This window comes from Portunus trituberculatus, chromosome 50 (assembly GCF_017591435.1).
Source record: "Portunus trituberculatus isolate SZX2019 chromosome 50, ASM1759143v1, whole genome shotgun sequence".
NCBI classification, from domain to species: domain Eukaryota; kingdom Metazoa; phylum Arthropoda; class Malacostraca; order Decapoda; family Portunidae; genus Portunus; species Portunus trituberculatus.
The window spans coordinates 4,924,843-4,939,387 of NC_059304.1; the positions used below are offsets into that span (position 1 = coordinate 4,924,843).

Here is a 14,545-nt window from a genome sequence, read left to right on the forward strand (position 1 = left end):
TCTGATAAGCGTTGACGTCACGGAATGTGCGCGGGTGGGGGGAAGTGAAGCTACCTTACTCCTTCTCTTTACCTTGAGATAACCCACACCGTTCGCGTCGATGTCCGAGCGTTTTTTTTTTTTTTTTTTTTTTTTTCATTAGAAATGAGGAATTGATATTATGTCATTGTTCTTCCGAAACCGTCAGGGAAAGGATACGGTTTAAAGTGAATGTTGATGAAGGAAACTGGGTGTGACGGTGTAGCGGTAACCATGTCCAAGAATCTGAGTGGCCGAGTGAGTGAGTGAATGGTGGGTGCTTCACTCCCGTCCACTGCTCAGTTGGCAACCCTCAAGTCAAGTGCTGCCACTCCTGCCCCTCGGCTCTCGCTCAGTCACCTCACCGCACTTTTGTGGGTATCACACTGTCCGTAACGCACGTTCACATCACTCGCCTCACTCATCCTCCCTAAGTATGGAAGTGGGATTTGGTGCGACACATGAACACTGAAGGATAACCAACGTGTACATTCCACACACTCCCCAGCACCAAAACGGGTATCTTAGAGCTGCGTTGGACATTCATTGACAAGTGACACTCGGAAGGAGACTTATTCTAGAGTGATTTAGATATATCACCCACTGGAACTTATTAACACCAAACATAAGAGGCGGGTCGGTGAGAAACCTTGGACAAACCCAACTTGGTGTGGCGTTGGAGTCGTAATACATTATACCTGCGTGACACCTTCAGTAAGTCACCATGGGGAATGTATGCTCGAGCTGTAAGGACTACGGGTGCTTCTCCTGGATGAACCCGAAGAAGCATTCCAACCTGCCCGCCAAGCCCGAGCCCGTGGATCGCCCCAAGCCCGTCGCTCCGGTCCTCAGCGAAGTCGAGGGTAAGTGTGAATTTTCTAAGTGAGTGGAAATTGAATGATTACTTTGATACGTGGCTTTAAAGGGATTATTTTATAGTGCTGCATGGAAAGTGAATGTGTCGTGGAACTTTGAGTGAATGTATGACGTTTGTATAAATTTGGTGATCGTATTTTTCTTTTCTTTTATGTTATGGCCTATAGCGCCTGTAGGCATACTTGAAGAGTATATGTGGGAAGCGCTGTTAAGCTTCCGCCCATTAGTTGCGCAGGCAATTTTTCGTTGTGGGTATTTCCATTCATTTGGAATTTGTTTGTTTACTTTGAACAGTGAGTTATGTATGAAAATATGTATCAACTATGTAGATGGCTCATTATTTACTTGTTTTGATATTCTTCACCCTATGGATTGGAGCTCCCGGTTATTTGGTGTCATCGTATTTTGCTCTGAACGATGCGCTTCATTGGATCTCGTCGGGGTGTGTTTGGTCGGAGTATGGATTGGCTTCATTGGCGTCAGACACCCTTGATTGGTTGAAAGGAAAGTAAGTGGAGTGAGAGGGTGCATGAGGCTGCCTGACTTAGCGAACACGTGTTTCTCTTCACTCCATAAGCATTTCTCTGCATTATAGCGGTGACATGGTGTGGCTTCTGCAGGGGCGCGAAAGGATGCCATTGGTGCATTGCTATGTGCCTGGGCAACCCGCAACCTTCAGTAACTCACCCGTGTGTTCCGAAGTCATGTAAGTGAACTCTAGAAATAGTGTGGCTAAACCTGGGTGGAAGACGTTTGGCAGGGAAGTAAAAGCCTGCTCACCATTTTTGTCGAAGTGCATCCTCGCAACAACGCGCAGTCGAGACACACAACACACTCGCGTCTTAAAAATTCTTGACATTACGGGTTCGTAATCTAGAGACGCGGTTTAAATCATTGTCAAGTAAGGAAGAAAGGCCGCACCGTTTATTCTTCCTTGGTATACTTCCTTAAACTCGGAAGGAACCTCTCAAATAAACGCTGATTGACTGTTGGAAGTAACTCGAGCTGACTTATAAAGACAGGAACAGTCTCGCGTATTTTTGCATTTTCAAGAATTTTCATGAATATATTAATAACACAGTAACGTACTCAAACACACGCAGATAGCCACCTTCTGCGTAACTAGTGAATAAGCATCTAGGTATGTGAGATGTTTTTCTAATCTTTTTTTTTACGGAGTGGGTTGACGAGGAGGAGGAGAAGGGAGACCAGACTGGTTTTGGCGAGGTTGTTTGCTTCGTGTTTCGTATTAACCCATAAAAAAGTGGTCATACAAGTATAATGAGTAAATGTTAGATATGCCAGATTCCATACGTGTTTTTGGTAGCTTTTATATGTAGATACTCCACTCAGATCAGGTTGTATCTCTCTCTCTCTCTCTCTCTCTCTCTCTCTCTCTCTCTCTCTCTCTCTCTCTCTCTCTCTCTCTCTCTCTGTCAGATAACCATCACAACTTCTGCTATACATACTATCATAAAAAATGAAAAAATCCTATAAAGGGAAAATATATAAGTAAAAATAATATAGACAAAATAGTGTAGTAATCTATCATATGTATGCCATCAATAGATATAGAAACGTATGGAAGGATAGTTCTTGGCTCTTGTCCCGACATCCACTTGTGCCATCCATAAACTCATCCCAAGGTGTAATGGCCTCTGAAATCTAATGTAATGTTATTGTCATCCTCATCATCATCAGCCTCTGCATGTAACCCCACTAACCAGCAAGATTTCTTCATATATAGTTTTATGTCCTATAAAGTAGCAAAGAAGAGATGAAAGAAACGTAATGTTATGTAATTAAGTGACTGATAAAGGTTTTGTAATGACAATAAAGCACAGTAGAACTTGTGGTTAGGTGTGGGAGCGGTGGGCGGAGGTATACAGGCGAGGAGAATGAGCAGGGCCAAGCCGTGTATACTGCCGGGAAGTGTGCGTGTTTGTGTGGAGGAGAACTGGGGAAGCGAGAGCACGGATCACAACACCAAGCAGGCCACTTACACCACACTACTACAAGGGCAACTTAATTCCCTTCTATATGTGCTAGATAAATACCACGCTCGCAGACATTCCATTGAAATCATCACGAACTCAACGACCATAACATGTGTGAATCGAGAGATGCTATTGTCAGAAAAGTTTTACTCTCACCATGAGCCAGGTTTTTAAGAGCATTTATCCTGTTCAGTGTTGAAATATTGTTAATCTGTCCCTAGAACCACACATATACACACACACACAAAAAAAAAAAAAAATAAATAAATAAAATAAAAAAAAATCCGCCTTCCTTTAGCAAGAACCTATCCTTGGGCATTGAGAAGGAAATTCCAGACACAGAGACAATCTGGCGAACTGTACGGTATTCGCTCGCCAGACTGCATTGTTATTCTTGATAGCTGGCGCCCCTCACGAGACTTTGATTGGCCGCCCTTTATCCTCCTCCCCCGCACATAACCTGCAGAGCTGTGTGTTCCTTTGCCCCTTGTTTGGTAGGTGGGAGTCGGAGCTCCTCCCTCGTGCTTACCACCGGCGCTTGTGTCTGTCTGGCAGGGAACTCAGCTAAGCGTGGGTCGGTTCTCTCCTTGCCTTACGCGGCCTCGAACTTTTTTTTTTTGATACACGCAACTGTTTACTGAACATGTGGGATTAGAAAAAGTGTACTCATATAACAGGAGTATTATGTATTGCGGGAGTTGTTGTTGTTGTTGCTGTTGTTGTTTCTTCTATGCTTTGTACTATTACTGTCCTACAGCTTTTGTTTCTTACTACTACTACTGCTGCTACTACTACTACTACTACTACTACTACTACTACTACTACTACTACTACTACTACTACTACTACCGCATTGTGCATCTTATTAAGGTTGCTTATTACATCAATTGGAGGAAATGCTTCCAATCAAGTGTGCATGCAAGTGTGTGTGTGTGTGTGTGTGTGTGTGTGTGTGTGTGTGTGTGTGTAATAATAATAATAATAATAATAATAATATATATTTTTTTAATGGTAGCTTACAGTCAGCTGAAAATTCTACATATTATCATACTTATACATATCCTTATATTAACATTTATTAGTCTTAAGTCTTACCTAGTAGCGGGTCACAAGTTATGACTTGTACCTAATCACTGCTAGATGTGTGTGTATGTGTGTGTGTGTGTGTGTGAGAGAGAGAGAGAGAGAGAGAGAGAGAGAGAGAGAGAGAGAGAGAGAGAGAGAGAGAGAGAGAGAGAGAGAGAGAGAGAGAGAGAGAGAGAGAGAGAGAGAGAGGGTGTTATGCCTAATAATACCGACTCAGGTCAGCTTTTCATCAGTGCTCCTCCCTTCCCTCCGGAGTCTGCTGCTCATCTGGCATTCGTAAAGACACGCAGGTTATAACAACAGCTGTGGAGACGTTTACAATTTTTTCTATATTGCTGTTACGTTATATCAAATTAAGGTACATACACACCATATTCAAATAGCATTATAGCAATAAGAAAATAATCTAGCCATTTGATAATAAATAAAACATTCCGATGAATAAATCTAAATATGAATAAGAATTTGTTTTATTGTCCTGGCCTATAGCGCCTGTAGGCATACTTGAAGAGTATATGTGGGAAGAGCTGTTAAGCTTCCACCCATTAGTGGCACAGGCAATTTAATTTATAGTGGTACCCATATTAGGGCCCATATCACCACCCAAGCGCATCTTTAGTGTAACCACCTTGAACGTGGGTATCATGGTGACATGTAGGTAACTTTAAACCACTCGACAAATGACATCGCTTCAAAGCAGTGTATGGTGGGATTTGCTAACAACTTCTACATTAGTTGATCCATTATTAACTATGCAAACGTGCTTCTCTAACACATCTTATGTGACGGGAAAATTGTATGCACAAAAAGTGAACGTCGATTGCACATTTATATTGATGTTTTCTTAAAATGTGTTATCTTATTATTGATTTATTTTCGATAGCAACGTCCTAAAGTATTTTTGATGTGTTTAAAGGCAAATAAAAACAAACAAACAAAAATAAAGATTGAATAACGTTGTAATCATGACAATCATAACTGTTGTGCCGTACCTTTACCTAAATAACTCACACCAAAAATACCAAAAAAAAAAACTAACTAAAAAATATTTTAACGAGATTTTCTTCTTGCTATAGCAAGAAAAAAAAAAAAAAAAGAAGAGAAAAAGATGATTCAGTTACGTGATACGGGATAACTCAGACTCCAGATTACTCACAGTAGTGGTACTGCTGTGAGGGGGCGGGCTTCTGTCACTGCCATGCACAGAGTTACAAATTCACTATGTACTGAAGACAGAAACCACAAACTGCTGAAATGTAAATACAATTGAATGAAATTTATATGCATATATTTATAAAACAGTAAGTAGATTACAGTAAGATACAAATTTATTCACAGTTAAAAGAATTTGCATGTGACAGTAATGACTAATTTTGAACTTATCTTAAAAAATATGATTAGATACAATTTAAATCAATACTTTCATTAAAATAGTAAAGTGGAAAAAGAAAGGCTCAAATGCACACGATCTTAAAGGAGTATTTATGTGAGAGCATGGAATATATTGCTGGCATAAAGTGCAGGAAGTAGATAGCACCTTAAACATTGAATAACACAGGAGACGTAAGCTGCATTAAGTTTGAAATCACTTTTGGAAAATAAATATATAACGAAAATAACAACCCAGCAACACTTAAGAGCCATTTAGTACTTGAATAGCCTCAAGAATGTAACAGGATGAAGAGAAAGACGAGGAGGAGAAGGAGGAGGAGGAGGAGGATAGCATTTGCCAAACGGCGGAAAATAGTCACTAGGGCACCACCACCACTATCACTACCACTACATCCACCTACCCAGCTGGGCAGCCACTCATCCCTGGCCCTCCTGCCAGCACCACCACCTCCACCACCACCACCACCACCAAGCTCGTTGAGGGAGTTAGCGGCCCCGCCCCTACCCGACCAGCGGTGTAGCCGTGGTCACCAGTCGAGTAACCAACCTTTTGCACTTCATTGTGTTTTGCCTTTTCTTTAGTCGTCCTTCCTGTATCACATTTAATTTGCCACGTTTTGTAAGGAGATTGTCAGCCTTTCAGAGGATTTGAAACTGAGTAAAACGTTCAAATACAGTGGAATGCGAATGACCATGACCGCCTCCTTCCCCCATACACACACATGCACACACTATCCATGCACGTACACTATGCACTTGTTTCTAACATGTATGGTTCACACACACACACACACACACACACACACACACACACACACACACACACACACACACACACACATATATATATATATATATATATATATATATATATATATATATATATATATATATATATATATATATATATGTCGTCTATCATACTTAAATTACTCACTTCCACTTGATATGACACACACACACACACACTCTCTCTCTCTCTCTCTCTCTCTCTCTCTCTCTCTCTCTCTCTCTCTCTCCAGATACACCGCACATATATTCTCTTTGTATCCCCCTCTTCCTTCTCCTCCTCCTCCCCCTCCTTGTGGCAAGATGATAAAAAAAAAAAAAACAGATAAACAACCAGATTAAGAAGAAAAAATAAAGTGTTCCTCGACATAAAACAACAATATAACAACCTCATAAAGAGCCGCGGAAATTCTATAAAATCAACGTATAAAATAAATGGCAAATATAAAAAGAAAACGAAAATATTCACTCGGGCACAAAACGGAGACCAAAAAAGAAAGGTAAAAAGGGATAAAATATTTGTGATCTTGATATACTAGATAACATTTAGAACATTGGGAATGGGATGGGATGAGATGAAGTGATATGACGCTAAGAAGAAGTAGAGGGAAGTAGGAGGGAAGGAGAAAGGCAATTAGGCTATTGAGGGTGGAGGAGCAGGGAACCAGGCAGATAGCTGGGCTGGCGGGAAAGAAGTGACCGCGCTTGGTTGTGGTGAGGAGGAGGAGGAGGAGGAGAAGAAGAAAGAAAGGTTAGGTTGAGCAATAAGGGTTAGCCAGAGAGAGAGAAAGAGAGAGAGAGAGAGAGAGAGAGAGAGAGAGAGAGAGAGAGAGAGACTTAAATATTCCCCTACATGCGCGTGACGAAAACTTTCGTCCCTCCGGATGTTTTACGTCAAAATATTTTATATTCTTTCTTTGAATGTAATGTATATTTTTCTTCTCTGGGTTCCGGACTTCCCACGATTTCCTATGTTGTGAAATACGCGTGCTATGAATGAAGAGTAGCTGTGTTATGGATGTCTGTCACCATCATTAATATTCTTCGTGGGTGTAGTGATGAAAACAAAAGGAAGGAGGAAGAGAGAACGAGGGAGAGAAAATTAAAGAAAGGAATGGGAGTCTCTGACTGTAAGCCTCTGAAAAAAAAAAGTTTTTTTCATCAGTTGAATGTGCATATACGATTCATACAGGAATGACGTAGTCTAGGATAGGAGATGGAACGAGAGAAGGAAAAGGAGATGAAAAGGGAGTGACAGAGAGAAGAGATAAAAGTGACGAAGAGGCGTAATATTACATATAAAATTATTTAATCAAATGATTAGAAAAGGTGAAAAGAATAAAAAGCATAAAACAAAGAGGGAAGATGGTAAGAAAAACAACTGGTAACTACGTGAGAGAGAGAGAGAGAGAGAGAGAGAGAGAGAGAGAGAGAGAGAGAGAGAGAGAATTAGATAATCAAGATATCAAATTTTCAAACAAATACCTTTTCCTCCTCTCACCCTTTTCCTCCTTCCTCCTCTCGCGCTCCACCTAGAAAAGATTCAGAGGGGTGCTTTTCCCTGCCTGCTCATCTTTCCCTTCCTCCTCTCCCCTGGCAGTCCCCTTCACGCCCCCTGCCAGCCCCTTGTTCCCCTGGCGTCTCCCTTGTGTTCCCTGCGCCCCCAGCCCCTACTGACGGCCTTGGCAGTGGTGTGTCGGAGGTGATTCAGACATCCCCCCATCCTCCCCTACTATACTCCTCTCTCTCTCTCTCTCTCTCTCTCTCTCTCTCTCTCTCTCTCTCTCTCTCTCTTGCACTCTCTTTAATTGGTGTCTTAATTAGTGATATTAGTAATGGAAATAATGGTAATGACAAATAATTATATGATTATAATACTAATAAAGGTAATGATAATAATAGTAATAATAGTAATAATAATGATAATAATAATAATAATAATAATAATAATGATGATAACAATAATGATAATAATAATAATAATAATAATAATAATAATAAAGCATGTTCGTATATATTGATACCGTCACTATCATAACACACACACACACACACACACACACACACACACCTTGACATGACACCATTACCTCATGAATCAGTCCACGCCTTCACCTACCAGTGCATTATGAGGGAAGGGTGAGTGTGAATAAACGTGCATTGCATTCCCCCATTCCCCCTCACTACTTTTATAAATAGACGTCGCTGAACGAACGAGCCCCAGCTGAGGCCAGCTAGACTTTGGAGGGTTAATTTTTAAGTGCTTTAAGAAGGCAGTGGCGGCAGTGGTGGTAATGGAGGCAGAAAAGGGGAGGGAGAAAGAAGTATGAGGTTGGAGAAGCTTCGCGGAGACTGGTGGGGTTCTGATGGGATTTTTAGGTCGTGGATGGCAGTTTGGGTTCATTAATTAGAGTGAAGGAGAGAGGGATGGTTGGCAGGAAAGAATGTGTGGGTGGGGTTCGTGATGCACCATAGATATTTGGAGCGTGGGTGAAGGAAGGAGTGGGTGGCGCGGGTGGGGGGAGCGAGAGATGGAAGGTACAGAGGGAAAAGAAGGAGGGAAGATGACTGTCTGTGCGTACATGCCTCTCCTCAGTTTCGCCTTCCTGTGTGTGTGTGTGTGTGTGTGTGTGTGTGTGTGTGTGTGTGTGTGTGTGTGTGTGTGTGTTTAGTCTGCTGAGTAAGCACGTCTGGGATATTCTTGGATATTGTTGATTATAATCCTATCTGAGGTTCCCACGGCTTTCAGAGATTATCGCTTTCGCCACTCAGCTTGCGCGCTCACATACTCTTTTCCCATCTCTCCCACTCAGAGTCTGTAGTTCGAAAAGCTTCCTTCTTTTTTCTTCAAAGGTCACATAAACGATTAGCTTTGTTATCTTGAATGTTTTTAGTACTGTTAATACTCATTTCTTCCTAAACTATCACTGGAACCACGAAAACATCTTTGAAACCCTTTGTAACTTCCACTAGAGCCCGTTTATAGTGTTCGAGATAAGACACCAAAAGTTTAAGAACATGATCTCCGTTTGTGATGATATAACCTTTTTTATGAGGGATGGGTGGGTGGTCGAGTGTGTGTTTGGGGGGTGGGGGGAGGAGGCGAGTGGATGGACTTTCTGTGTGGTAATCGTGAACAGCAGGGTAGGAGATGATTGTTATGAAGTCCGGTGTATAATGTAGCATCCCTCGTAAATAAAACCCTGATATGATTCCTTAACGTCAACTGGTGTGACCCTCAGCTGTTTCATTTCCTTGAGGGTGGTGGCGGTGTTGATGGTGGTGAGTAACGCTGGTTGTCACGCTGGTGATGGTGAATGGCAGTGGATAGCGATAATAATAGTGATGCCAGATGGTAATGTTGGTTGTGATGATGGTGGTGGTGGTGGTGTCATGTAATGGTAGTGATGCTGGTAGTGATATCAGATAGTAACGTAAGGCTGTGATGATGGTGGAGGTTGATACAGTGATGGTGACACAACATTCTATTTATACATACGAACCCTGTACTACTACTACTACTCTTACTACGTTGCCATTTATTTACGATCACTGCACCAGCTATTTAGGGACATGCGAGTATATATCAGCCATCTCGATACAGTTTATGGAAGACGTGGAAACATTTAACATTTACTTCAAGCAATGTGACTATCAAAGACTCCGCGCTTCATTAACCACCCAATAAACTCCTATCTATAAATGAAATCTGGAAAAAAGTACTATAATTCATCTATTAATAAAGACTTGTGTAAATTATAGGTGATTTTAACTCTGAGGGTGAACTGGAACCACTCCAAAACTTAGTCATCTTTCACTCTTTGGTCCTCCTTTCATCCTACTCGATCGCGTCCATTCTCAAACCAGCGAGGCGCGGCATGAGGGCGTTAGCTGACTTGAATGGCGGGCCGGGGCAGGACTGAAGATGAAGGTGGTCCGTGGAAGGGAAAATTATTGTTCTCTTTACATCTTTAGTGCGAGATGAGGTGGTATTTCGTAGTTCGCGTTCTATTTCCGTCTTTTCTTCTTTTCATCCTCGTTGGCTGCCTCGTCCTTCTCCTTCCCTCATTATTTCACGTTCTCCTTCTCTCTTCTTCTTCTGTTTCTCTTTCCTCGTTACTTCACCTTTTCTTTCTCTCCTTTATCCGTCACGTTTTCTTTTGTCGTCCGTCTTCTTTCCGGATTCTGTTTCATTCGTCTCTGAATAGAAGACCTTGCACAGCATATTGTATTCTTGCCTCCTCTTATTCCTCCGCCGCTTTCTGTATCAGGTATTCTCTCATCGTTCTTCTTCATCTTGTTTTTAGTAATTGTAAACTCACACTTTCATTCTTACACATTTCTCCTTATTTTTATTATCCTTCTGATATATATTTTTTTCTTTCCATCTTCACTCTGTTTCTGAAGATTTTTTAATATTTCAGCTTCCATGTTTTTTTTTTTCTTTTTATCTTCACTCTGCTTCTGATGATATTAAACAATACCGCTTCAGATTGTTCATAAGCCGGCTCGTAAGAGCCAACACATCTGCTGCTGTATGTCCTTCCTTTGAGTTCTTTCGCATGTAGGACCGTCTTGAATAATGTCCTTGTTACCATCTGATACCCCGCCTTGAAGCAGCGTCCGGCGAGAGTCATGTGGCATCGGGTGACACGTGAATTAGTAAACTAGGCTCCAGCCTTCACAGTTTCATCACGACTTGGAAATCCTGTGCCCCTTACCCTCCCTAAGAAAGTTCCCCGCTTGGTCGTACTTAAGGCGTGACGGGAGGGGAGATAAAAAGCCGACAGGCGCTATCTAACGTCCGGTGCGGTGTCATGTAACCTTGCTGTGCTTCATTCGCGGCAGGACCAGACGCTTTTACTTTTTTCTCTGTTATGTGGAAGAAAATACTACGGTCAGGTGTTGTTTTAAAGGAGAGAAAGCACGGTTGTATTTTTGGTTTGTCATTTTTTTCAACATCACCCTTTTATGCTTTGCTCGATTTACGAAAAGTGTGTGATGTTGATCTTTTGAATTTGTCTGAAGCGTTTTTCCCTATCACATCTCTCTCTCTCTCTCTCTCTCTCTCTCTCTCTCTCTCTCTCTCTCTCTCTCTCTCTCTCTCTCTCTCTCTCTCTCTCTCTCTCTCTCTCTCTCTCTATCCCTTATTAATTTTTCCCATCCTATCTCTTCTCTTCCATCCTCTCCATCCTCTTTTCTATCTCTTCTCATACCTTCACATATCTTCCTATCCTCCCGACCCTCCTACTCCCCTTATCCATCCGTCCTTAGCTCCCCACATCCCCCGCTCATCCTTCCTGCCCTCTATCATGATGTTCCAATGGGGGGGGTCACGAGTCACGAGGTGCTCTCAAGGCCACACATGAGTCAGTGGAGCCCTTGTGATCCCTGCTTGTTAATTGCTGTGGCTCTGGGCGTGTTTATTCCCGGGCTTGGGGTACAGGTGGTCATTAAGAGACGAGGAGATAGCAAGAAGTTATTAGGCGAGGAAGTAAGTTATGAGGAGACTACAAAGTGTTCATGTAACTTAGCAACTTAACTGTCACTTTCTTTGCGCTTTCTGTTGGTTTATTTTGGTGTGTGGCGGGGTAAGGAGAGAGAGAGAGAGAGAGAGAGAGAGAGAGAGAGAGAGAGAGAGAGAGAGAGAGAGAGAGATGTCTAATTTAATGGACCTGATCTGAAGTGAAGGATTGTGACCTTGCCAAACTTAACTCCAGAAGAATTTTTAAATATGGTTTGATCAGTTTCAAAATGATAAGCTCAAGATATGTGGCATGCAAACAAATAAACAAACTTAGACGTGTGGCATGCAAATAAATAAACAAACATTCTCACATACATTCATACATACATACATACATACATACATACTACATGCATACATACATACACACATACATTTATAATAGTATCACAGACGAGCAGTTTTATTTTTCATCAAACAAACATGTCTTTTTTTTTTTTTTCCATTTGAGATAAATTACCACTATTGTTACTAATTTGCTATTATTGTACCACATTTTAGTATTACTCTTTCTATTCACATTTTTCTATGCATACCTTGAACTACCCTTTATTAATTAACATTTTTATATCATTTTTTTTACTCTTCAGTTACATATTCATTTCTTTATCTATTTATTTTTTCTATTTGTATATTATCTTATTTATCATTTCCATTATCATTTATCAATATTTGTGTGTGTTTAGATCGATATTGCTTGTTGCCGTGTTGGTGGCTTGTGGTCTGCGAGGCATCAAGGGAGGTGACGAGGCCGCAACATCTGTTTGTTTACATATTTTCCTAATGATGTTTACTGAGCAAGCAGTTTTATAGCTGACCTGAACCTATCGACTTTCATGATACGTTTTTGTTCGTTTTGAAATTGAATTGCTCGTAAAAAAAAGAGAGTGAAGGGGAAAAAGTAGATACTGACTTGACATCTCTTTTCATCTGTTTTTCTCTCTTGACACTGTCTTATTTTCTTCCACATTCTCCTCCTCCTCCTCCTCCTCCTCCGTCTCAATGTATACCTTTCATCCCTTTCCTCTTCCCACCACATCGTCTGTTCTCCTCCTCTTCCTTCTCCTCTCTTCCACCTTTTCTCCATGTCTCTCATTCATTCCTTTTCCTTGCTCTCACTACCTCCTCTGTTCACCCTTGATATCCTCTCCCCCTCCCATCTCCCCTGCTCTCCTTCACACAACTCAAGCAAATTTTCCTCCTCATGAAGTCGCATCTCTGAACTGTTTCCCACGCTTTTTTTCTTCTTTCCTCCGTCTTTTAGATATTTTGATAGTGTGTGTGTGTGTGTGTGTGTGTGTGTGTGTGTGTGTGTGTGTGTGTGTTTAGGTCTTATGTGTTGTTTTTATTTTATCGTTCGCTGTGTGTGTCTGTGTGTGTGTGTGTGTGTGGCAGTGAACTTGGGAAGGTCATTGTTTAGGCTGGCAGTGTGGCCAAGGCGGAAGTCTAACCCTGAGGTCCCAACGCATATAGCCTCTCTCTGTGTGATAGCCGCGGCTCGACACACACGAGGGAACACTGCTCTTGCTGGGGGTGCCGTGTGTGTGTGTGTGTGTGTGTGTGTCAGGATGAGGTAGGGTGACAGGACACGTCATGCACCGAGTAGAGAGTAGAAGGGAGGGGATAATCTGAATAATGGAATGGCAGGGAAAGTAAAAGTGATCAAATAAGAAAATAAGGCATGGTGAACTTAAGATTAAATGAAAGATGAGGTTGTTGATATTTTTTTTTTTTTTTTTTTTTTGAGACTCTGAGTAGATAAAGAGCTGAAAAGAGAGGACTGAAGAAGATTGCTGAAGATTTTCGTGTTGCAACAGACTTATTGAGACTGGTAATGAGGTGATGGCGATGAGAGAGAGAGAGAGAGAGAGAGAGAGAGAGAGAGAGAGAGATGACGACAAACTAACCCCTCTCCCTCAAAGACTCATGCATTTGTGACTAAGGCAACGTTATTTATAAACCTGCGAGATAGACTGCGCCGTTGAAAAGCGTTGATAACCCTGACAATATGCCGTGACTCGTGCCTTGGTCGTCTTTGTTTATCTAATGCTTTCACACTGGACCACCACCACGCCCTTTGCATCACCGGAGGAGTGTCACTGTGTTCTGGAAGAGGTGGGTTTTTGTGTTCGGAAAAAAAAATGTAAAAATGAATAAAATCAAATGAAATATGTTGTGTCTTCGTGATGTGTTCATAAGAATTGTATGAATAACTTTTTTTTTCATTTTTTTTTGTAATTTTCGAGTATTAGGTGTTTCTCACATTCCTTTCTTTCCTTCTTTCTTTTCTTTTTGTGTTTCTTTTTTTTTTGCAATATATATTTTCCTTTTTGTATTTCTTTTCTTGTTTCTTGCTCTACATATATATTTCTTTCCCTTTCTTGCTCCATAGTTCACTTTCTTCTCTATTTTTTTTTTTTCGGTTTCTCTTTTTTATATTCCTTGCCTTCTCTTTTATCTTTCGTTACGGATCTATATCCTAACTTTCCTCTTTTCATCATTTCTTTGTTTCTGTCTTCCTTTTTTTTCTTTCTCATTTCTTGTTATTTACTTTTTTCTTCTCATTCTTTCTCATTGTCTTTTCTTTTTCATTCATCAAAGTTCCAGTGTTCATTTCTTTTTCGATGAGATCATCCTCCTGTTTGCCAAGACCCAACTCTCATTAGGGCTACAGTATGGTCAAAGCCACAACTATAATTAATTAGTAAGGTTATCGTGCGTGCTCTCCCGTCTCTCTCTCTCTCTCTCTCTCTCTCTCTCTCTCTCTCTCTCTCTCTCTCTCTCTCTCTCTCTCTCTCTCTCTCTCTCTCTCTCTCTCTCTCCATTCATGGTGTAGACTTCCCTGCACTATCACTGTAAT

General features: G+C 41.2%; 1 protein-coding gene across 2 annotated transcripts in view; it reads left to right on the plus strand.

Annotated features, from left to right (window-relative positions):
- Positions 1-294: 294 nt before the first annotated feature.
- The window catches only part of LOC123499974 (annulin-like), a 35,171-nt gene continuing 20,920 nt past the window's right edge, over positions 295-14,545 (plus strand). For both annotated transcript variants that reach the window (XM_045248512.1, XM_045248513.1), the window contains exon 1: positions 295-881. In XM_045248512.1, coding sequence (XP_045104447.1) covers positions 743-881 — 139 coding nt within the window. In that variant the 5' untranslated portion in view covers positions 295-742. The remainder of the gene's footprint in view (positions 882-14,545) is intronic.